The sequence below is a fragment of the Prosopis cineraria genome, unplaced genomic scaffold, assembly GCF_029017545.1.
Source record: "Prosopis cineraria cultivar Desert tree isolate PC_DT_omini unplaced genomic scaffold, ASM2901754v1 PC5, whole genome shotgun sequence".
Classification (NCBI taxonomy): domain Eukaryota; kingdom Viridiplantae; phylum Streptophyta; class Magnoliopsida; order Fabales; family Fabaceae; genus Prosopis; species Prosopis cineraria.
The window spans coordinates 35,630,576-35,655,457 of NW_026555336.1; the positions used below are offsets into that span (position 1 = coordinate 35,630,576).

Here is a 24,882-nt window from a genome sequence, read left to right on the forward strand (position 1 = left end):
ATCCCACCAAAAATTGGAAATAAGACTATTGAGATCCTTGCATGATTTGACAGGAAACTTGAAACATAGCATTGGAAACATAGGAATAGGATTGACAACTGCTTTTATCAAGACCTCCCTCCCTGCTTGAGAAAGGAATTTTCAACTCCAACCATTTACTTTGGAGGTAACTCAATTGTGAACATAAGCAACAACTTGGTATTTAGTTTTCCCGACAACACTAGGAATACCCAAGTACTTCCTTGGATCATCTGTAGACCTAATACCCAAAATAGTCACATAGATTCCCGTACATTAGGTGGTGTATTCTTAAAGAAGATATTTTTTCTGAATTGGCAATCTAACCTGAAGCTTCACAATAAACCTTAAAGATTCTAGCCAGTGTTCTGCACCTAGTCCTAGCAACATTCATAAAGCATAAGGCATTATTAGCAAAGAAGCTCCGCGTTATCATAGGACATTGAGTTCTCAATTTAATGCCCTTGAGCACAGCGTGGTCTTGAGATTTCTGGATCATACTTGAAAGTACTTTTGGTGCAAGGATAAAGAGATATGATGATAGAGGGTCTCCTTTCCTCAAGCCCCTCCCATGTTTAATAGCAGCAACTTTACAACCTGAGAGACAAAAATTCAGAGATACAGATTCCGCACACTTCATAATAAGATTCACCCACATATTGCAAAAATCAAGTTTTAATAACATGACAGAGAAAATCCCATTCAATTCTATTATAGGCCTTACTCATGTCCATCTTAAGAGTAAATTCATATTTCCTGCTGTTACATTTCCTTCTCAAATAGTGATACACCTCATGTGCTGCAATAATATTATCATGAATATACCTCCCCAAGATAAAAGCCCCTTGACATGGAGAAATACATTCATTAAGAAAAGGTTTTGTCCGGGTAGCAATAATTTTTTATATAACCTTATAGGAAAAATTACGAACTCCAATAGGCCAAAAATGAGAAACTCATTCAGGTTTATCTGTCTTGGGACTGAGTGTAATATTCTATCATTGATATCAGTGATATTAATGTTTGCCTTCGGAAAAAAAAAAAAAAAGTTTCTTCACAAGCAAGAAAATACTATCATTCACTTCATGCCACACAGATTGATAAAATTTACTTAAAAAGCCATTAGGACCTAGTGCTTTAGTAGCCCCCAAACTAAAAACAGCATCGTGCACTTCAATCTTTGTGAGCGGAGCCACATGAGTTGTTCATTAACAGAATCATCAACACAGTGATCCAGAAGTGCTTCGTCAAATTGCCTTGGGTGGGGGGACGCAGTAAAAATTTGTATGTTTAATCATATGTATACAATTCCATCAAAGCTATTATTTTAAACATAGGCTTAACTTTAAATTAAACTAAACATCTCTTACCGAGAGAATTGAGATGCACAAAATAGATAATAGTTTAAAATATTTCTGGGAGATTGCATTTTTAAATATTTAAACTCTGTTGATAATTGTAAAAAATAAAAAATTGCGTAAAACTCAATACAATATATTAAAAATGTCGGTTAATAAAAATTGCAAGGATTTTTTTGCAAAAAGCCAAAAAAATTGCAAGGAATTCATTCAGAGGAGTCAAAATATTCATTATTTATGAATATTTTGGCTATTTTATATTGATATTGATCGATGTTGATATATTGAATTTATTAGTTGATAATAAAATTGATATTTTTAATTTAAAATAAAAATTGAACCGGCACTTTGCAGAAGAAAGTTTAAATTGAAATCGAAATAAATATTTGGCCCAAAAAATTGAAATAAAAAAAAATGACACTTTAAAGTTTATACTCCATACAGATTCGCGCGCGTACCCGGGTTTACCGAGGGAGGGAATCAGGGAAGGAGAGAAAGAGAGGCGAAGGAGCCCCCAATGGAGTTTTCTTCTGTTAATACACTCTGTCTTGATGTGAGTTTAATCTTCTAAAGTATCAACACGACAGATTCACTTCTTTAAGAATGTCTTGATTATTAACGGAATTACTTTATCTGGTATTCTCGCTCACTCTGATTTTCGGTTTGTTCGGATACATGAAATTATGATTGCAGTTGATTTCTTCTGCATTTCAAAGATGCCGATTATCTGAGCAGATTTGCAGATTATCAGTCATCATCAATCGCTCTTCCTCTTCGCGTCATCCCTCCGTTCAAATTTCAAGTAGGCTTCTCCCACTGTATTGAGAGTGTGGGACTGCATTTACATCTTTGGTGTTAATTTTATTGTCTGAGAATCGGTTAGCGATACGAATTAATAAACAATTTGTTCTGACAGAAGGTAAATAAATTAGAAAATGAGTCAAAACCACGTCCGTGGGAGTTTTGAGTTATCTGATTTTTGAATTATTATTCCTATGGAGGTTGAGATATAAATTCTTGTTTTTATGCCTTAGCATATGATTACGTTGCTTTAGAAAAGTGGTGTTCTGATTTGGTGCCGGAGAACGTTGACCCCAGGCTAAAAAAAAAAAAAAAGAAGAAGAAGACAAAGCACAATGACCAGACTATAAAATAAGATAATTTGACCAAGTATTCTGGGTTCAAATCTCAGCCGGAGCTTGGTCAATCTGCCTCGATACTATGTTGGAGAACTTCTAGAAAATCAGCCTATTATCTATCTTAGATGCCTCGATTAATATTATGATTGATGATGTCGTCTTCCATAAAACTTCGAGGAGATTGAGTGGTATCTTGTTGAAGCAGTTTCTGATACTGGTATTGGAAGCTGCTTAAAAGAATTTCAAGACTTGAAGTTTTCTAGGGGAGGTATCGCTGAGAATTGGGGTATGTGAAAAATTCGTTGTTACCTGAATGAATTTGAATTTTCGTTTTTTAGCTTCCAATTATTTATTTACTTATTTGTTGTTTGTTATGCTCCTTGTAACAGATGGAATGCTTCGTGTTAACACCACCAGTGAGTTTAACTCTCTCTTCATTGTGCTTTGATCTGAATGAACCTATAGGAGGTGTTTAGCACTTGATATGTGTATTCTTATGTATCTGGGATGCATAAGCACAAGATATATGGGTGTCTAAAATTCCTATTTTTGGGGTACAAAGCGTTGATTCGTGAGCTTGAGTCTCTCTCTTTTCTTTTATAAATGTATTGCGTTGCTATTAAATAAAACGAGTGCAGAGAAAAATTAAAATTTGAATTTCTACAATACCTCCCAGATATACTCAAATGGAGAAAACTATTTCGTTTCCCCGTTACTTCAAATATATTGTTCGTAATACAGGAGGTGATATGCCAGCCTTTTAGTGTGAGGATATCGGATTAAACCCTTTCCTTTTGACCATATTTTAGGTTAGCTATTTGTCATAGGAACTTGGTTATTATCAATTATATAGTCTAATAAAATGTTTTGTTTACTTTCTTGGTTCCTTGTTATCATATGCCATCATTTCAGAGTGACTTAGAATTCAACAATTCATTTAATTGAATTGTTATCAATTATATTGCTATGTTTAGTTTCATAATTCTTATGAGAATTGTTGATATAGTCTAATGACATTGCAGGCATCAGTGATACTGAGATTTATATTTACCAATTTAGTTTGAAAGAGAATGGTTCTTCCAGAAGAATAAATAGGCTACCTTCATTCCAAAAAAATGGCGCAAAATTCAGGCATACTAGATGATTAAATTACTATTAGTTTAAGACATTATCTGTACGTCTAGTTTCCTGTAACTGATCGATTGCCCTACTTGCAGTGGTACTGAAGTTTCCCTGTCTTTTGCTCAAAGCCTAGATATTTTACTGGCCGATGTTCATAGATTTTTGCTGAAGGTCAGTTGAATTTCTAGTGCTACTTCGTTAATTCTTCCATGACACAATGCTGGAAAATTAGTTAGATAGATTAACTTATATGGTAATTTAATCATTTTGATAATTATTTATCTCTACTCTCATGTGATAGTACAAGCAACTGCACTCAGACATTTAGCCATACGCTTTTTCCATTGTAAGCACACAAACTTAATTCATTTAAATTCCACTATAATAAAGTAATTGCCTGATTAGTTTACCAAAAAAAAAAAAGAAAGAAAAGAAAAGTAATTGCCTGATTAACGCTGCAGAAAGTAAGATATATCTGAATGTCGTTCAGCAGTATAAAAAGGTCTTTTCAGGCAAAAAAACAAGTATAAAAAGCATTAATATCAGAAATAGAAGTCAATTCAGTGATCTTGACTGTACAAATATACACCACAGGGGGATGTGGAAAGCAATTTTTGCCATTTAAGCCATAACTTGATTGAGTAAGTAAAGAGTATGTGTGCTTATATGGGGTGCAATGACACATCAAATATTCATAGGAAGAATTTTCTAGAAAGGAAGAGATATCAGTGCCAACCAGATAAATAGAGGTAGCTTTGGCAAGCATGAATTTACTGCAGTGTCCTTCATTTTTCTGGTTCATCACTGCATATCAAGTGATACTATTTTGTTTCAAAGGATTTTAAATTATTGCGTTGAATTTCTGATGCTTCTTTGCTTCTTCGCAACACATTGGTCTGTTTTTGATTATTTATTAATATTATATTTCTCTTTCTACTTATCAAATTTCTCTTTTGCAGATGCTTATTCTAAGGATACCTGTAAGTTAAACTGACATTATTGCAGAATGCTGTAGTATTCTCATTTTTGCTTTTTAAACATCAATTAGATGCAGTCTATAGAAGCCTTGCTGATGCACCTCAAGAGCATTTATTCTTGATTTTGCTATCAGTAATTATCAATTATGCCAAATTAAATTGCTAAATTCCATGACTAAAAAGCAATCCCATAACCTGCTATAGAACCCTTGATCAAGACTTTGGCACGGATGTAGTGATTAGCTTTACTTTTTCATTCAGAATATTGCAATACAATTGGTGGCAGAAGACTGTGATGTTCCAGGATCTCGATATGAAAAGGTTTTTCTCGCAAATAAGCCTATGCAATCACCTATCTTGGCACCAAATCTTGAACATCTGAAATCAGGCTTTGAAGAATATGTCTTAACGCATGGAAATAGTTTAGATAGCAAGTGTGATTCTTGCTTCCAAAGTTGGTAAGTTCACAATCATGATCAGATCCCCATCTATTATTGAGAATTGATGATTTTATTCTATAGTTGGTAGATTGATTAATGTGCTGTGGTTAAGTTCCTCAGCAGGAGATCCTCACTCCTCTGCCATAGATTAAGGTTACGTGTATAATTTCATCATTTGTTCCGTGTTGGATACACTTGAACAATAAAGTATCTTATATATATACCGCTCTATTGTGCATAGTGAATGTAATCATCGTAGTTTTCATGGAAAGAAAAATCCAATTTCATACATTTATGTCCCATAAGCCGGTACAGCAAATCAGTTAACTCTTTCACCAGAAGTAATTCTACATTTATGTAGAAGTGCCCAAACTGTGATACGATCGAAGCAGTCTATCTTTTTTTTTTTTTTTTTTCCTGACATCAACCTGCTTCTCATGTTAAGTGCGCACTGCTTTAATCTTTAATTGGATCTGTTGAAAGTGATGTTGATATGTAATATCACATATTTGGAGGCAAAATATCTCGCACAATTTATTAGAACAAAGAAGTCTCACATCAAGTAAAAGTGGAAGTCGGAAATTAATATGTTGTTTAGCCATAATTCTGTGGGCTGTTCACAATCTTCATTTTCTGGGTAATCAGAAAAAAATCTCTAGATTCATAAGTCATGTACTGATAGATTTGGAACGATTTACTTCGTGGGCTATTGTTAGGGAGCATCTCAAGGTTGGGAGTGGACGAGCATGCTGCACGGAAACTGAACTGGTGATGGAAGCAGTGATAATAATTAGTGATATATCAAAGGACAACACTGCATGCTTGAGAGAAAGGGGTGATAAAACTGAGGTTCTTCATGATATTTCTTGAGCTATAAGTTTCAGTTCAGTTTTGTATTGAATAATGAATAATCAACAATGCCATTTGCATGCAAGCAAGTCTACCAGTAGTGTGTGTATACAAATGGACAAATTAGTACATCTGGCATTAGTTTGTGTATGCTCATTATCTTTGATAGCTTAGGAAGGCAACTTAGTTCAATGGTAAGGGTAACGTTTGTAAAGTTAATATTAGTTTATGGATACTGCTTTCAACATTTATATATCTAGAATGAGATCAATATTGCCATGGAAATATCTGGTAGAGTTACTGAAAAGGTTTGCATTGTTATATAAACGTTTATGATACGCTGTCATTGACGATAATTTTGAGATTAACCATCTATCAAAGATGTTTATGATACGCTGAAAATCATCCAAGTAGAAGACAAGGTTTTCTTAGTTGACTTGATGTGAAAAGAAGTGATGATTCATTTTTGCCTTAAAGTCAAGGATTATTCTGGTGACTTGTCTGCATTTTCTACTGTTTGGACGCTTTGTTTGTGATGCCTTTTAGGTTCGATTTATTCTCCAATTTAATAATAACCTTGTTTAATATCAGGTTTTGTATTTTAAGGATTTCTCACCTTGCACAATCCCTCAATCATCTATGAAGGCGTTGAAAAGCGTTGACTGGAGAAGATATGGTTTGAATTTAGCAGGCATAGCGCAGCAAGATGGCTGTGCATTACTAGAATGGGAAACCTTGCCAACGGATACTCATATTGATATTGTGCTCCACTCCTATTATCAACAATGTCCAGCTTTTTCTGAGAAAGTATTTGTCATTTGATGCTTTCCTGTAGGATTGAACAGACACATTATTGCATAGAAAGCATCGCATATTTTAATATGAAAATTGCACTTTATATCTTGCTCAGAGCACAGCAATAGCTTGTGTCTGAAAATTACACTATATATCTCGCAAAAAAATAAAATAAAAATATCTTGCTTATAGTCGATAAATGTGGTAGATAAACTGAAGTGGACGACAAATTTCTTCACATGCATTTAATAATTAGTATTTGTGTCATGCATCGGTGGGTGCATATAATTTCTTAATTTATATTTGATATATTTCCTTGACGTTTTGTTAAGGCCATCATGCGAGCACCAAGGAAAGACTCTCAAATTGATAGAAATCTTGTTAAAAGAGCCATTAAACTTTCATTGGATGACTTGAAGGACAAGCATGCAGGAGTTCTTTTAAGTGCCCGTGCTACTAAGGTGAACCCTCACAAAAGCACAACCTCCCTCTCTCCCCGCACAAAAGCACACATTGGCATGCATATGACCAACTAGCTTGGCTTGTTCGTTAGTCTTTCAATGATAATTTAGATATTAAGATTTTGATAATTTAGAAATCTTGTTAAAAGAGCCATTAAACTTTCATTGGATGACTTGAAGGACAAGCATGCAGGAGTTCTTTTAAGTGCCCGTGCTACTAAGGTGAACCCTCACAAAAGCACAACCTCGCTCTCTCCCCGCACAAAAGCACACATTGGCATGCATATGACCAACTAGCTTGGCTTGTTCGTTAGTCTTTCAATGATAATTTAGATATTAAGATTTTGATAATTTACTTTATGGGTGCAGATCCCTTTATCTAGTCTATCATGACCGGATTTTTATCACTTTGCACAACTTTTTTTGTGGCCTTTTGTTAAAAAAAGGAAAAATAGATAGACCAAATTGGCGTTCCCTATCAAATTTGTACTTTCATCAATTTTACTTTTACTGTTTCTTTGTGGCCTTCTATGTTGGTGGGCTCCTTTAGCTTTGCACGGGGTCTGAGATAGATAAGTCACATTATTTATGATTTGTGAAGTATATAGTTTGTTGTGAGTTTTATATTTTATTTTAAATATTGAGTATTGATGATATTGATTTGGCTTCTTACATTTCCAGATCTGTAGTTATGCCCCTGATCTAGCAGAAACAATTGCTGGTTTAATTTTGTCCTCTAATGACTTGGAATTCCAAGAAGAATGCTTATCACTTCTTGGATTACAGTCTCAAGGTTTTGGAGCTGAAACTGTGAAAAACAATATTAAAGATAGGATTGTTTCAGTGATAGAGATGAACGACAAAAAGGATCAGAAAACTCAAGAAGCTGCACCTTGCCTTTTTGATGACGACCGTCACCGAGAAGAAGGGTTTCAAGAAAACGACGATGAAGGTGATTATAACATGTTTGCGTTAGAAGATTAAAATTCTAGATCTTTTTACAAATCACTGAAGCATCCATTGAGGCATCCTTGAACATTACAGCCTTTCAAACTTGCGTTATCCCTTTTCGTCAATTTTGTTTGCCTTGTTAGAATGCAAGAATTTTACGTATCTTTAACAAGTTTTGTTAACTACATCCGTGAAATTGAAATGATTTAAAGAGGTTCATGTGCGTATAAGATATTATCAGACTTTTTTGATACATTCCAATGTTTGTAATAGCTTGAAGGTGTAAAATATTCATGTTACCAAAATATAATAATGATACAATCTACTAATCAATGCGCCGATTTTAACAACATATAGCGATCTCCATGTTATGAAACAAATTTAACTATCCAAAATGTGTAACATCTATTTGTTATAACTATCTTTTACTTTCCAGTGCATTATTTTTATAAAATTAAATCATCAAAATAACTATGTATATTCCAGGAAATCTATTTTTTAACACTAGGATATCTATTTTTAATATGATTAATTTCGCAGTAATTCAATTGATTACATCAAAAGTCATATTTTAGCTAACATATGCAAGCTAACATCTTAGTAGTACACTTCTTGTTTTGCAGTACACTACTATTTCGTCATTCATAACATATATGTATTTGTCGTATAATATATAAACTTTGTATTGTCTTTATAGATTCAAGAGATGAAAGTTTCATTTAATTATTTTCAAACATGAAAACAACATATTGTGTGTTATTGTCAAAACCATGACATATAGGCTTCCCTTGCAAGTTGCAACAAAGACACACTTTTTTATTGGTAAACAATGAAAGACACCTCTATCTCGTAAAAGTCTAAACCTAACCGCCTTGGTCCGAAAAAAACCCAAAAAACTGGCCGCTGGACGCTAGTTATGAATTTTAGGACAACTTTGCCCCCTGTCCAATTTTCATATTAAACTTCTACCATCTAAAGGAAGAATGATAATTAGGTTTTAAAATATTGAATTAATAATAGTTAAGTTTTCAACAATATTTTGAAAATAAGTTATAAATATCAATTCAAATTATTACAAATCTAAGAGTTTTAATTATAAATTAATATTTAAATATCATATGTAGAGTTAGGAATAAGTATTAGGCCTATAAACCCTGTAGAGTTTAGGCTTAAAAAATGGAGAATTTAATTTTTAAGATAATGGGCTTTTGGACCTAGACCTGATGAGCCTTAAAAAATGAGTTTGGGCTCGAGTGGCCTACCAAGCCCTGTTATCTTTGTTTTTTTTAAACAATCTATCTAAAAAACGGGTATAGAGAAAAAACCTAATGCTTAAACTTCTTCAATTTCTAATCTCATGACTCTCACTCTCTCAGCCTTCTTTGTTTGATTGAAACTTTCACTCCCTTAGCTAAAGATAGAAGATTTCAAAGTCACTCATCTGCTCTCCATAGGCCATCGCTTATCTCTGTCTCAATCAGCATCTCTACTCTCTCATTAGCTGTTGATCATCCTACCTCATCTCTGATCTTTTGCCCCACTCAGAGTCACTCAGCTCTCCCTCCCGTATTTGCTTGCCTTGTTACCCCTCATGTCTATCAATTACTCCCCTTACACCTCTCATAGTTTGCTTTTCACCCACAGCTGTTGTCTTGGTGTGGGTGCTAGGTAGCGAATGGTGATACTTTGATATTTGCTTGTCTTAGAAGAGTGCCCTGATTCTAACCAAGTTTAACTAAAGTAGTTATTTTTTTTGCTAGAGTAATTACTTTAATTTATTTATGTGTAATTTTAAAATATTCTAATTAAATTATAATATTATTTGTTTTGTAATCGGGCTAACGAGCCCCGCCTGAGCACTTTACATAAATGCTGGGCCTCAAGATTTGGAGGAATTTTGAAAAATTAGGCTTCAGGGCCTAAGTCCTTAAGGATCGAGCCTGCCTGTCTCCCAACTTTTATATAGTAATAAAATTTCTTTCTTGTAATTGTTTGAATTGATATTTATAATTCATTTTTAAAATTTTTTTAAAAAAATCTTATGTTATTAATGCATTACTAGACCTATTCTCCTAAGTATAAACCCTAGTCGCTCCATAGGGATATCTTGGAGGGGTTCTTTGAAGGAGTAATACAAAGCAAGGAATGATTAGAAATAGTAGGTGAGTGACTGACTGAGCACGGCGGTCAACAGTATGAAAGTTAAAAGACTCAAATCTTCGAAATCAATAGGAACCATTTTTTGCATTTTGTCATTTTATACTTTGCTGATATCCGCTTTTTTGCAAGCTCACCATAACATGTTTCTGCTGCCCATAAAGTTTCTAGAGGAATAACTTGAATGAACACGAAAACCAGGCCTCATGAATAAAAAATGTGTCATAGCTGCACTCTGTACCCCAATCATGACCTGACTTGCATTAAGTGCTCTATAAATCTTTGCCAATTCTATCGTTTTGTCTGGCTTTAAAACTTCAACTTTAAACCCAACTTTTTTGCTTGCAAATCTCATTAGTTATCATTCTTGATCTTGTTCTTGACATAATAGTAAATTTAGGTTTATTCCCTTGATTTTCTGTTAATATAGGGAATAATCCATCTTATGCTTCCTTTGCCTTGTCTTGAATCAAGCACTTAATCCGATGTGAGTAAGCTCGTCCGAAGGTTTTGAAAATCAATGATGCTCTTGTTATCCTTCATCAAGTTAGAATCCACAGTATGTTTCTTGACTAACATCAATAGGAGGAAAGGCTCTGATAGATGAGAAAGGAAAGGCTATTCTTTGTACTTTTCTAGGTATGTTTCTTGACATGTTAGTTTGATATGATATTCTTGATCTTATTGATCTTGGGAAATTCTCTACTTTCTCAAACTCTTAGTTGTAGATTCCTTACCAACCTTGTTATATTTATTCTCAATTGTTTTGCTGCATTTTTTTTGGACCTCAGATTGATTTACTATTAAATGGATTGTTTGTGTGTACTCTCTATTTTGCTGTTTTTACTTGACTGTGAGCTTGTTGAGTGTATTGATGTGAGAATTTTTTTTAAAGAATAATGATACAAATTTAATTTTAAACTATTTCTCAAGGAGTGTTTGGTAGCTTATATTATAAGGTTGTACAAAATAAATTATAAACTACTCAAAACGGAACACCTAGCACATTTCCATCCATATGAGTAACGTCTGTTTTTTTTTATGGTGGGCCTTGTATTGTTGACATCATTCTCTTCAACTCCCTTTGTCTCTCCCCCCTCTTTTCTCTCTCATTCATTCTCCATGGCTTTTTTAGAACTATACAGATGAGAACTATGGAAAATATTCACCTTTAATACACACAAGTTCGTTAGAACAACAATTGATCTTGCCTCTTAATATTTGTATTTGATTTGTGAACCAGTTTTGTTAGAGAAGATAAGACATGAACAGTGAAGCATGGTGGTCGAAGGAGACAAAATAAAACAAACCATTCAGTAAGCTCTAGATGCGATGGTCTATATAGTAGCCAACAAGCCAATGTTAAAGAGCAATATGGTGCCGATACAAGAGGCGAAGATGAGGGTGACTAGAAGAAATGGGATAACACCAAGTAGATTGGTAGCTCTGGCACATAAAGTAGTGGCTTACAATGAGGAATGCATGATAAAGGAGGATAAGGTCAAGATGAGTGATATTGTTTACAGTACGACAATGAGATTGTTAACGGACAAGGAGGCAACATGGCAGATGCTCGTGGAAGTGGTGTTTGTAGAGTTGAGGCACAACACTAATGTGTCAACCACTCAAGGAGAACAACTTCGATGGTCACCACTGCTAGGCTCTCCCTTCTCTCTCTTATTCATTACATCACCCACCCCTTTTATCTTCATTTAACACTAACAGTCTGATGCTGCTTAGTAGTATTCCAAATGGGATGCCTTGCTTACACATGCTTTATGAAGTTATAACATTGTTGTATTTACTAGGCTATGTAATCCATGAAGAAGAAATGAAGAAGATGATAGATATGGGTGTTAATAATGCTATTTCTGGTCTATGAAAGCCATATAGAGGATGAATGAAAGGGGGAGATGAAGAGGATGATGTCTTAAATCCGAGTCCTACCATAAAAAATAAATGGACATTACTCATTGGATAGAAAAGTGCTCGATGTTCTACTTTAAATAGTTCATAATTTATTTTGAGGAAATTAATCTTTTAGTAGTCCTTCAACTTTTAACTAATTTGTAACTTAATCTCTTAATTATGATTTATTATGACTGAGTCTCTTAACAATGACTCACTACGATTTAGTCCATTAACTTTTGATTTACTTATAATTTGGTCCTTATTTTTTAATTTTTTAAAAAATTATCCTTATTAAATAAGAGGGATAAAAGAAATACTCTTATCTTTTTCTAAAATGTTGTCATCTTGCTCTTTAATGTGGGATCTAAGTTAACATAAAAAAAAGAAACAAATAAAAGTTGAGGAATCAAGTCATAGACGAATAAAAAGTTAAGAGATTGAGTTGAGTTGCAAGTTAATTAAAAGTTGAAAGATTAAAAAATTAATTTTTTTTATTTTGTACACTCTATAATCTAGGCCACCAGACACTTACAATATAATTCAGGGTTAAATTTGTACCATCCCCTTTCTTTTTAGTTAAAAAGCAAATCGTGGATTTCTTTTTTAAGGGGGGAAAACCCTAAATGCAGTTTTCATTCTTATATGGGCTGTAAAAGAAGAGACGCAGACAGGGAAATGGGCCAGAAATTGGAGGCCTACGGTGGACTTCTTACACTTGACTCTCTGGCGGTGAATAGAATTGACAGCTTGCTTTGCACACAAAGGATGATAAAAGAGTAAATATAGCAATTTGGAAAATTTTTAATGTGTGTGTGTGTGTATATATATATATATATATATATTCATTTTTTAATTATCCATCTTCAAATATTGTTCAAAAAGGGTTTGCCACAAATTAGAGCTTAAAATTTTAATTTATTCCCGATATTGCATATATATTTAATGTCTAATTGTTAACTTATCACAGTAATTTTCATTTAAAGTTAATTAGTTAATCTTATTTCTAAAAATAAAAAAAAAAAATATATATTTACAAAAATATATCATGAATTGAGAGAACTACATGAGAGATTCAAGGTTGTCTAACATGGACAAGATTTTATTTATTAGATGGGAAGTTTGTATTTATTAAGCAGCAGACGAGTTTGACAATTCATTACAGTGCTGCAATTGTCTTTGGAAAAAAAGCCTATGCATCGATTTTGTTCAAAATTCTCTGTGCAGCAAATATCCAATAGGTTGGTGGCTTTATTCTTGCATGATAGAATGTGTTTGCTATGCTACTCAGTCTTGAGCTCAGTCTGTCTTATACTTGAAGCCTTTCTTGAATCACGAGCTATTTATAAGAGACTGAAGAGGTATTTTTGTAATTTGATTAAGATTTCAATAATTAATTGTAGAACAATATTGAACATTATAAATACAGATATTGTAAATTTCACTTAATTTATTAGCGATGGCAATCATAGAAATGTAATATGTAGCATAAAAATAAAATCAAATATGACATTAACAGTCCAAACAACATGATTGAAAAAAAAAAAAACAATCATTGAAGAGAAGCCATGTTAACAGCCAGCAAAATGCTACCTTATACAAGATAAACCGATAAAGTTATAAAATTATTTTATTATTTAAATACATGATTTACACAATTTTTTCATCAAACAAGTCAAACCAAATTTAAAAGAAGTATATGAATATCACATTAGGATGGTCCTACTTGTGCTTTAAAGCGGGTGATTGTTCCCTCAATGTGACACCTAATGTAAATATAGACTGAGTTTTAATTTATTTTCATTAATATGTTAATTTTGAACTCATTGTTAAAAAAAAAAAATCAAGGGAGGTGGAAGAAAGAAGGGAAAAAGATGACAATCATATTGGCTTAGGTGAGAGATTGGAGTGGAGAGTTTGTAAAAGGAGATATAACGGATAGTTGTATTTAAGATTTTAAATTTAAGATATTAAAAGGAGTGAAGTTGATAAAAAATCATTAATATTTTAAATGATTATTTTTTATTAAAATTTTTATCTCAAGCAGTTTAATTCTTATGTTTCTAGTGGAACCCTTTATTTTATTTTTTAGTTGTTTTTAAATTTTTATTAAAATGATTTATATAGTTTTAAATAATTTTGATCTCTAAATATTCATTTGTTATTTAATTTTTTTAATAAATCAAGTTGATATACAGATAGAGGTCTCATTATTATTTAGTAAATTGGTTAAATAAAGAATTAATTTTTTATCTTATTGTAATTCTCCTTCTAAATAAAAAGCTCTTGAAGATCTCACAAAATTTGATGGTGGTGGAACTGGTATTAGAGTGGTGGAGGCGAAGTTTGAAAATTACTCCTTGAGCCGTTTAAATCAAATATTGATCGACTTGATTTTTGGTTTTGTTTTGTTTTTGTTTTTTTTTTTTAAGAGGGATCGACTTCGATTTTAAACGTGATAACTTGAGCTGTTTATCGATCAAATTTTCGTGGCGTCGCCGTCAATTAAACGCAGATTTCAACGCCCAATTCTCGCATTGAAGGAAGCTTCAAATTCATGAAAGCTAGTTCTTTTCTTTCTCGGCAATTTTTCGAATTACAAGCCTCGTTTTCATCACTCCAAAAATCCTTTCTGTTACCAGCTAATCTAAGTCTTGTTGAAGAACTTATTGGTAAAGCGTTAGATCAATTTCCTACTGTCAAAACCTTAAAGAATGTCCACTCAATCATATTTCGTTACGATCTTCATCAAGACCCTTCTCTGGGAATCAAACTAATGAGGGCCTACGCTGCAAGCGGGGAAGTTCACCTGGCACGCAAGGTGTTTGACGAAATTCCTGTAAAAAATGTTGTTTTCTATAATGTCATGGTAAGGAGCTATGTGAACAATCATTTGTACGACGATGCACTGGAAGTTTTTAAGACCATGATTAATGGTGGCTTAAGTCCGGATAATTATACATACCCTTGCGTCCTAAAGGCCTGCTATTGCTCTGAGAATCTAAGAATTGGGTTGCAACTTCATGGGGCTGTGTTCAAGGTTCGACTTGATTCCAATTTGTTTATTGGAAATGGTCTAATTGCCATGTATGGGAAATGTTGTCGTTTATTGGAGGCACGGCAAGTTCTGGATGAGTTGCCAGGCAGAGATGTCGTTTCCTGGAATGCAATGGTTGTCGGGTATGCACAAAATGGACAATTTGATGATGCATTGGAGATTTGCCGGGAAATGAAGGTGTCAGGACAACAGCCTGATGCTGGTACAATGGCCAGCCTCATGCCAGCTATAGGTAACACATCATCTGAAAATGTTTCATATGTTAAGGATATGTTCATGAATTTAGAGATGAAGACTTTGGTCTCATGGAATGTGATGATAGCTGTGTTTGTAAAAAATTCAATGCCTAACGAAGCTGTTAAGTTATATTCACAAATGGAAAAAAGTTGGGTGGAGCCTGATGCAATCACTTTGGCTTGTGTTACTTTAGCCTGTGGGGACCTATCAGCTCTGTCGCTTGGAAGGAAAATTCATGAATATGTTGAAAAGAAGAAACTATGCCCCAATTTGATATTAGAGAATGCATTGATAGACATGTATGCTAGGTGCGGATGTCTGGAAGATGCAAGGAAAGTGTTTGACAGAATGAAGTTCCATGACATTGCATCATGGACATCATTGATATCTGCTTATGCTATGACTGGGCAGGGTCGCAATGCTATCATGCTCTTCAAAGAAATGCAAGATTCTGGTTTAAGTCCTGATTCCATTTCTTTTGTTGCTATTCTCTCTGCTTGCAGCCATTCAGGTTTCCTGGATGAAGGCAAGATTTACTTTAAACAAATGACAGTTGATTATAAAATAACCCCAAGGATTGAACATTTTGCTTGTATGGTGGATCTTTTAGGACGTGCTGGGAAAGTTGATGAAGCCTATAATTTCATCACACAAATGCCTTTGGAGCCTAATGAAAGAGTTTGGGGAGCTCTGCTTAGTGCTTGTCGTGTGTACTCCAACATGGATATCGGGCTATTAGCTGCTGATAAACTTTTTCAGTTGGCTCCTGAGCAGTCAGGTTACTATGTGTTGTTATCTAATATATATGCAAAGGCCGGTAGATGGAAAGAGGTAACTGCTATTCGATCATTAATGAAGAGAAGACGACTCAGGAAAATGCCTGGAATCAGCAATTTTGAGCTGAATAATCAGATTTACACCTTTCTTGCTGGTGATAGATCTCATCCACAGTCAAAGGAAATATATGAAGAGCTAGATGTATTGGTGGGGAAGATGAAAGAATTAGGTTATGTCCCTGAGACTGATTCTGCTCTTCACGATGTTGAGGAAGAGGATAAGCAATACCATCTAGCTGTACACAGTGAAAAGTTAGCAATTGTGTTCGCCATTTTGAATACCCAACCTGGTTTTGCAATCAGAATTACCAAGAACCTTCGTGTCTGTGGAGATTGCCACATTGCTGCAAAGCTCATCTCCAAGATAGTTGAGCGTGAAATTATCGTCAGGGACACTCATCGATTCCACCATTTCAAAGATGGGTCATGCTCTTGTGGAGATTATTGGTGACATATAAGCCAACCTGATCAGCATCTAACTGAGACTGAACATCATATTTGAGGGACTATTTAAGGTCATATTTTGGATCGAATATTATCTGAAGCAAATGATTGTGAACTGCGATGATGACCAAACTTTAAAGTGATGGTTAGGTGCAAAATATTATAGATTTTAATAATATATTAGAATCTCTATGTTAGCTCCTCGCTTAAGTTACATTTTCTCTTTGCATGAAAAATATCATGCTCTGTAAATTTTAAAATTTGTAACAGAAACGCAAGCAAGCCAATTCAAGAGTGAAAAGAAATGATTATCCTTATATTATGAATTAAAGTCTAGATTGATTTTTTTTGAAAAAAAACTACTGACACAAAGATGAAAAAGAAATTGAAGATGTATTTGTAACGGTTATTACTAATTATACCATTCTTATAAAAAAATCTTCATCAAAATTAGTTTAAAAATTTAGATTACCAATAATTATGGAGTTCTCTAAATTTCAATAAGAACATTTCTTTTACAAGGCTGGCTTTATGTACACAATGAACACGTTTTTATCCATTATTTAACATTTAACTTTCTTCTTGAAAATCATAATTTTATATTCCTATTTGGAGCGAAAAGAAAAACGAATGGATTCTGCAAAGAAAATCCTAAAGTAAAAGGATATTGTCACAGAACAATTTGGAAGGAATTAAGCATTAAATAAATATTGCTTCAATATTTTATTTCTATTGACCTCAAGTTAATTTGATAAGATGACAAAAATGTGCGGGATGTTAATGCTAAAAACTATCGGGTAAAGATGATGCATTTAGAAGAAATTATTTTTCTTTTATCCTGAACGGATTACAAATAGAGAAAATGATCAACTAGAGGCCTTGAAAATTAGTCAAATATAACAATATAAAATGAACTAAAACTTAATAATTAATATTTAATATATATATATATTTTTTTAAAAAAGTTATAATGTTGTTCGACCCTACTCAAATATAGTAATACACCGGAATAATTAAAATTTGTTGTTTTGTTAAAGACTTATTCAGGACGGCCCTAGTTCTATAAATCATTGGCTTAGAGAGTTATCTTTGAAAGGAGAATACAAGCGGACTGCCCAAGTCCAACATAGCACATTTATAGTATCACTTCATATTTTAATCAAAAACCTTAACGAGTCTTTCCACTTATATACCATTTATTATCCAACCTAATTCCATTCTATCTAGGACTTCTTTCTCCTACAAAGTGAAGCCAACTAAAACATGCTTCCACATATGCCCACACTATGAAGATACCATCATGCCAAATTTTTTCATTGTTTTCTCACTAAGTCTCTTACAAGGACTTATTCTAATATCACTTGTTAGACCCAGAGAACATCTCGAAAGAGAACACAGCTAGACTCAACACTCCCATAGGATACAAATCTAATGCCACATCTCAACCTAAAATTGGGTTTATGAATATTGTTCACTTGTATATCTCCCCTTAAACCCAATACCGTTCAAAGTGGAGGCCCCTTGGGGAAGAAAGGCAAACGGCAGAAAGTGAGTAACATTTGAAAGGGTTGGGTCAAGTTGAGCTTGGTGCCAGAAATTTGGGAAAAGCTAGACGGCATTTGGTCAAAAAAAATGCCATCCCAAAAAGATCCTAAAGTTACAAAGATGAAACCAATTCCATCATCGTGATACAATCTGACCTTCCTAAGGGAAAGCAGCAGTGCAGCTTACCAAACCACAAGTCATTCGTCCTTCCTTCTCCTTTCCCCTTTTCTGCAGGCCCAAAACTCCAATGCACCAAATAGAGACTAACATATACGTGGGACACGTGTTTAAGATTTACTGTGCGCCTTCTAGTAATTGCAGCAGCAGCAGCCCAAATAGAGTTTTCAGAGAAAAAAGGATGGCGCATTGAATTAGTTTCCATGACAGTTATAAACATTGCAGCCAAACACCAGTATAAAGCTCTGGTCTTACATATCCCCATCAAAACATTTCTACTATAGCTCGAGTCCTACTACACAGCAGAAGATAAACACAACCAAATTTATCTCTCAATGATTCCCTTTTTTTTTTTTTAATAGAACAAGAAAAATAAAAACCTAGATAATATTCACCCCTGCATCCAGAATTACTCCCACATGACTCCGAAAGAGCATCAAGCCTGAAATGATGGAAAAAGCAGGTAAGAATCGCCTCCTAGCATTTTAGCAAAAGAGCGTAACTTAAATGTTATTGAATTCTTAAAAAGCCTGTTAAAACAAATCAAGATGAAGAACACGTGCAAGCTAAGAGCCTAAGAGGCATATATCAGGAATTTTGCCATCATTCAAAACTAACGAAATATCCAAAACCTCCATCCATCATTAAGCACCGTTTTTAAGCAATACAGCAAAGAGCAGAACCAATAGCTACCTTGGTGGCAATATTGTTGGAAAGCCAATCCAAACCCTCATAAAGGCCTTCCCCAGAAGTTGCACAGGTGCTCTGGATATACCTGGAAAGGCCACAAAACCATCAGACCTCATCAGGATCGCTAATCCTATCAATGCTAAATGACAAGAAGGTTATCGAATTATTTACCAGTGTCTCTGCCTGAGAGAGTGGAGGCCCAGCTTATCAGTGATCTCAGCAGCATTCATTGCATTGGGAAGATCTTGTTTGTTGGCAAATACAAGTAATACTGCATCTCTGAGTTCATCCTGAAAGATAATTAAAGAAAATGAAACATTTTCAACGTCCCTCGTAATCAAAAGAGAACCACTCAGAGCAAGCTAACATCAATTGCTAGACTAATGCATTAACAATATGGAATCGCATCACATTAGATAAAGATAAATGCTGACAGAGGTACCTCATTCAACATTCTGTGCAACTCATCTCTTGCTTCAACAACTCTGTCCCTGTCATTGCTGTCCACGACAAATATAAGGCCCTGTGTATTCTGGAAGTAATGCCTCCACAAGGGGCGAATCTGCAAAACATTAAATGAAAAAATAAATATCCAGACATCAGCCTCCAAGACAAGAATATCTAAAAACAACAAAAGGTGTATCAAAACATCGTTTGGCAGTGAGATAGAAGTGGCCTACACTACGAATTATGTACGCCTAGCAATATAAAAGAATGAAGAGGGATCAAAATTGACACCTTATCCTGACCACCAACATCCCAAACAGTGAAGCTAATATTCTTGTATTCAACAGTCTCCACATTAAACCCTGAAAAAGAGTGTCAGAAAAGCCCATAAAAGCACAGGTACTCCCTCTGGTCCAAAATATAAGCATTTTCCCTCAACTAATTTTGGTTCAAATTATAAGCAACCTAGCATATGTAAAAAATTTCTCCCAATTTTACCTCTTGTATCTATTAGCCTAGATCCTTGTGTAAAGTTATCCCTCACTTATCATAAAGTGCATTAGTAATTGGGACTAAAGGTAAATATATATATATATATTATGAGAATGAGGGCTTTATTGGTACATGAATTTTTCTAAAAAAACTGCCTATATTTCAGACCGGAGGGGGTATTTATTTAGTCAAAAGGGAAAAAAAACACATGCATCACAAATGTTCAGACTGACAAATAGGATATCAAACAAAAACTTCACATGCATAGGAATCAAGAGAATAATATCAGAATCACTACAGTAGATCAAGGAAGAAAAAAATTCAGTCTGGGTGACCAGCCACAATAAATACCTCATCAACTCTCAAAAGCGAAAACGAAGCTCAGAATTGACCACCAAAAGTTATCAAATTATGTATGCCCATGTATATGGAAGTGGCTTTAAGTGTAATGCCCGCTAGCAAATATTTACACATCCATAACAATCAATCAAGCAAAATTTATTACTTTCACTCAAAGATAACTCTTGAATAAAATTATGTATGCCCACACACCTTTCTGAGGGGGAATGAAACCAAAAATAAAGAGTAATCAGGAAATCATATGCTTGTACTTTTACTTCCCTTTTTAAGGGGCTAGAAATGCTCCTGTCTTCCATGTGAGGATCTAGACTGCACAAGAATTGCACTGTAGACTGTACCAGAAATCAACAAGATTATGTGTTCATATCTCAACGTAAGGATCAAGAAAAGGTAATACAACTACTGTTGTCAGAGGCAGCACTGAGGCAAGATGCTAAAAGGCCTAAAAGCCTCTCATAAAGTCAAGGTAAAGTGCCTTCAACCTGGGTAACTGGCAGCAACTTTAGCACTTCTATGGTCTATGCAACTTGCCAAAGGCCTGTTGCAGGCATAAATTGTTTTTATCCCTAAAGGTCCACCCACAAGTTTTCTGAAAACAATACAACTATTTTAAGGGCAGGGAAAACCATAAAACCCTTAACCTAGACCAAAACTTCATAAGTAATAGGGTAAAGTGGTTATTCTCACTTTAAAATATTTACTTAGCCTCTTTGTTATTGATAGAGTTCCTCCTGTCATTCACACGTACTCTAGGAGGCACAAGAGGAAGTGTGAAGAATCAGCCTTTGGGGGTAGCTTTTAAATAGCATTTACATTAAACGAGCTGTTATATGTAGTTATGGATTAGGGCGGTTAAAAACTTCATACTTTCTTGGACACAAACTTCTTTACTTTGGCTTCTATACTTCTTTTCCTCAATCCAGACTTCTTCTTTTTCCTCTGGAGCCTCTAACCTCAAGCTGTTGTACTTATAATCTAGCACCTTAAGTGTACCTTTTGTATTAGACTACCTTGATAAAACATACCAGCCATATATTCAATGATCAAGTATCAGGTTGGCAATTAGACAACTCATCGTTAAACTTCTACATAGATATATATAAGTATATCATGCTGATACAAAATTGAACACTTAAAATTTCAAGTGAACGATCTGCCCAAAATTTACCAGGAAATTCACAATGAATATGATATTAATCAAGAGTATTTAGTAAATTAAAGGCGACAAGTTGCATGCTGGATCTCATCTCAACAATCCAATATTAGGTGGCATGTCTGACATCTAAAAGGCCAGATCATCTAGAGTTTTAGCAGCCGCAATTTTCAAGGTTTGTTCATGGCTCTTGATCTGCTGCTAACTGGCAATTTGTAATACATTGTGATTTCAAGAAAGCTTATCAACATATCAACAACAGAAATCAGTTATCCCAAGTCTTATTTGATCAAGATAGACCTATAGAATACTATAAAAGAACAATAGTGAAAAGTACAAAGTAAATAGTTACTATTAAATTATAGTTATTCCAAGATTTAGGATCACAATTAAGGACTAACAAGTTTCAAGCAAATATAAAAGGGGAAGAATTGAATGCATCTGTTGCACTTTTGGGTAGGAATTCAAACCGGCCCAAATGGGGATTTAACCAACCCCATCCCCCTCCCCCGCTCTTCTAAAGTTTCTCCCCCAGAAAAAAGTCGAATGGACAAAGTTGTCCAAATTAAAAGCACACAGCTGTAATAATAAAGCATCAACAGAAAGTATAGTTCGGAAACTTACCAATGGTAGGAATTGTAGTTACGATCTCTCCAAGCTTGAGCTTATACAAGATGGTGGTCTTACCAGCAGCATCAAGACCCACCATGAGAATTCGCATCTCCTTTTTGGCAAAGAGCCGACTGAAAAGCTTCGTGAATGTCAGTCCCATTTCTCCTTCAAACAACGGACCCCTGCATATACCCATGCATAAAACATCAACCCGCTACAATATTTTAGGAGCAAATTTCCAAGTGTTAAAATTTTATTTTACCACAGAAAAGTCTGTCTTAATCAGGGAATCTAACCAAGCCGAATCTTAAAGGAGAATAAAGTTAATGCCACTGAATTTGGCCAGATCTCATGATAATGAGACCACAGCGTCATACAAAATGATTCGAAATTCGCATCGCATAGTCTTTTGAAGGCAACGGAAATGGATCGCACAGATCAAAATTACGATTTGAACAAGGCATTTTAAACATATCCTGCCGGATTCATTACAATATCGCGAAAACAAACTATCAACGTTCCCGAAATCATCAGATCAACACAGTTAGAGAACAATAAAAAAAAAAAAACCAAATAGTCAAAATACCAATAAAACCAACCCTCACTAGAAACTTCATTCAATCGGAAAATGAGCTTAAAACTCTTATCCCCTAAACGATACACGCTAGAAACACTTCTGGAATGCAATAATCCAAAGGAAAAAAAATAGAAACTTCAAAAACGATATTCAAAAAGATTGAGGGGACTGACGAAACAGAAGGAATGAATGATCTTCCATTTAAAATTTACCTAGAGAGATGTGCGGCTGAAGGATCTAGTAAAATAAATCGAATCGCAGAAAGCGAGAGAGACACGCGAGGGCTGAACCACGCTTTGGAGCAATGCGAATGCGAGGGGATTTTATAACAAAGGAAGTGAATTGTCCATAAAATCTAGTAAAACTACGGAATTACCCTCGATCGGAAAGCGGAATTGATCAGAAGCTTCCAAATGCAACAACCCTTCATGTAATCTGACACCAATACTTATTTTATAGCAAGATTTTTCAATGTGTAAATTTCAATTCGAGTTTATGAAATTATGAATGGCTGACATATTTTTTTACATTCATTTTAAATTAATCTAAACATGCTATATACACCCTAATTAATAACATAGGATCAAATTCAGACAAAAAGAAAGAATAAGACCAAAATATATAAGAGTTTATATTGCGTAACTGTTTATGTATGTAATATTGTATAATAAATTAAACTATGGACAGTATTTTTAACCGCATCTTTAAATTAAAAATTAAATTAATTAGATTATCAAAAAAACTAATTTTTTTAATTAAAGAATCAATCAGAAGTTCATCCAAAAAATGTAGATGCAAAATAAAGGTTTAAATGAGAAAAAAAATAGTAAAAAAGAAAAAGAAAAAAGAAACACTTGACAAAACGTCATGTGTTAACCATGATCTAAGAAAACTTTAAAAATTAAACAAGGAGAACTTGTAAGGACCCTGATAGCTATCATGTATTCACAAAGAGATGTTAACTCTCTGATTTCTGGAACTGTCAAAATCGACTTTGCAGCTCTTACCCGTTCAAATAAATCGATATGTTAATTCCATAAGAAGATGGGTCTTTCTTCTTCCTGTATGCAAGGAAGCATCTTGATGTGTGTTAAGATTTGCTCATGATAGCTGTACATTTGCATTGCTTGCCAGATTTCACCGAATAAACAGACACCTTCCTCTTTTTCGTGGCAAACACGCTTTAAAAAGAAATGAATCTGGTTAACTTCAGACATTGCTGTCCATGAATAAATTAATGCATTGCTTTAAATATATATATATAGTATGACATGAAAGATATTTAAAATTTTCAATGCAATTTATTCAAGTTTTATTATAAATTTTTATACTTTTATTTTTCAATATTTTAGACCTTTCCACAAGCAGTGTTATAGGCACTTAGAAAATTAAAAAAATATATATAAAGACTTAGAACACTAAGAAAAAAATACAGGAACTTATAGCAAAATTTGAGTAAAATATAAAGACCAAAGTTATGTTTTCCCAAAAAAAAAAACTTCTTTCCACTGTTCATTAGGGACTATTTTTTTATTTTGGTTGAAAATAAACAACTATATATTTTTGCAATCAAATTAGATTATAATCCAAACAAAATTTGGTATAGGAGCCAAATTTTACTAGTACCATGACGTGAAGCCTTTTTTTCCCCATCACATTGAATCATCTATTCAACTTACTAACTCCCAGATTTTTTTTAAACACAAATGTGCCGACATCTATTAATGATCCTGCGAAACCATGTGTAGGAGTATAAACCATCTATTAATTAACCATATCCTCCTGCCCAAAAAATTATATCTTGTGAAAATTCATATTTTTAATATAAACTAAACCCATTTTTAATATGCTGTACAGGATCTGAAAAGTTGATTGTATCGCCCATAATTTATAAATGATGCCACTAATTAAAAAATTTATCATACATTGACCTTCATAAAAAAAATTGAAATGAATGTCAAACCAACTTAACTTCTATAGATTCTTTTAAATTAATGTTGATCTAACATAGCCTCGATGTTTTTTGCCCCTCGCGCAACCTTAATCCTTTTTCTTTTTTTTCTTTTACTTTTCCATTCC

The 24,882-nt window shown here is 34.0% G+C and overlaps 3 protein-coding genes across 6 annotated transcripts; 2 read left to right on the forward strand and 1 right to left on the reverse strand.

The window, feature by feature from the left end:
- The first annotated feature begins 1,823 nt into the window (after window positions 1-1,823).
- LOC129312016 (type 2 DNA topoisomerase 6 subunit B-like) lies at window positions 1,824-8,329 on the forward strand. Of its 3 annotated transcripts, none has more exons than XM_054954555.1 (12): window positions 1,824-1,929; window positions 2,070-2,178; window positions 2,721-2,801; window positions 2,905-2,931; window positions 3,538-3,646; window positions 3,733-3,808; window positions 4,597-4,617; window positions 4,876-5,072; window positions 5,771-5,903; window positions 6,495-6,710; window positions 7,031-7,381; window positions 7,841-8,329. In XM_054954555.1, the coding sequence occupies exons 1-11, from the start codon at window positions 1,894-1,896 to the stop codon at window positions 7,232-7,234; spliced, it is 1,209 nt and encodes a 402-aa protein (XP_054810530.1). In that variant the 5' UTR covers window positions 1,824-1,893; the 3' UTR covers window positions 7,235-7,381; window positions 7,841-8,329. The 3 variants fall into 3 exon arrangements, with proteins under 3 accessions (XP_054810530.1, XP_054810531.1, XP_054810532.1); XM_054954556.1 differs by having other exon boundaries at window positions 6,510-6,710; XM_054954557.1 differs by lacking the exon at window positions 4,597-4,617.
- A 6,172-nt stretch (window positions 8,330-14,501) lies between these two features.
- Window positions 14,502-16,947, forward strand: LOC129311550 (putative pentatricopeptide repeat-containing protein At3g49142). Of its 2 annotated transcripts, XM_054953890.1 has the most exons (2): window positions 14,502-15,924; window positions 16,081-16,947. In XM_054953890.1, the coding sequence occupies exons 1-2, from the start codon at window positions 14,733-14,735 to the stop codon at window positions 16,755-16,757; spliced, it is 1,869 nt and encodes a 622-aa protein (XP_054809865.1). In that variant the 5' UTR covers window positions 14,502-14,732; the 3' UTR covers window positions 16,758-16,947. The 2 variants fall into 2 exon arrangements, with proteins under 2 accessions (XP_054809865.1, XP_054809864.1); XM_054953889.1 differs by having other exon boundaries at window positions 14,502-16,947.
- Window positions 16,948-18,666: 1,719 nt separating this feature from the next.
- LOC129311182 (ADP-ribosylation factor 1) lies at window positions 18,667-23,175 on the reverse strand. Its single transcript, XM_054953256.1, has 7 exons — window positions 23,016-23,175; window positions 22,239-22,408; window positions 19,901-19,971; window positions 19,605-19,724; window positions 19,334-19,452; window positions 19,166-19,247; window positions 18,667-18,914 (listed from the first exon to the last, which is right to left on the reverse strand). Exons 2-7 carry the CDS (start codon window positions 22,384-22,386, stop codon window positions 18,909-18,911), a joined length of 546 nt encoding a protein of 181 aa, XP_054809231.1. The 5' UTR covers window positions 22,387-22,408; window positions 23,016-23,175; the 3' UTR covers window positions 18,667-18,908.
- Between the last annotated feature and the right edge of the window lie 1,707 nt (window positions 23,176-24,882).

Bases quoted from the DNA above. Each gene is read 5' to 3' on its own strand.
- LOC129312016 (XM_054954555.1), top strand. From the start codon at position 1,894: ATGGAGTTTTCTTCTGTTAATACACTCTGTCTTGAT. The intron at 3,809-4,596 runs GTCAGTTGAATT...TCTCTTTTGCAG, and splicing joins TTCATAGATTTTTGCTGAAG to ATGCTTATTCTAAGGATACC. The intron at 6,711-7,030 runs GTATTTGTCATT...CGTTTTGTTAAG, and splicing joins GTCCAGCTTTTTCTGAGAAA to GCCATCATGCGAGCACCAAG.
- LOC129311550 (XM_054953889.1), top strand. From the start codon at position 14,733: ATGAAAGCTAGTTCTTTTCTTTCTCGGCAATTTTTCGAATTACAAGCC.
- LOC129311182 (XM_054953256.1), bottom strand. From the start codon at position 22,386: ATGGGACTGACATTCACGAAGCTTTTCAGTCGGCTCTTTGCCAAAAAG. The intron at 19,972-22,238 runs GTAAGTTTCCGA...ACTCTTTTTCAG, and splicing joins AACTACAATTCCTACCATTG to GGTTTAATGTGGAGACTGTT. The intron at 19,248-19,333 runs GTAAATAATTCG...TGGCCTTTCCAG, and splicing joins TCTCTCAGGCAGAGACACTG to GTATATCCAGAGCACCTGTG.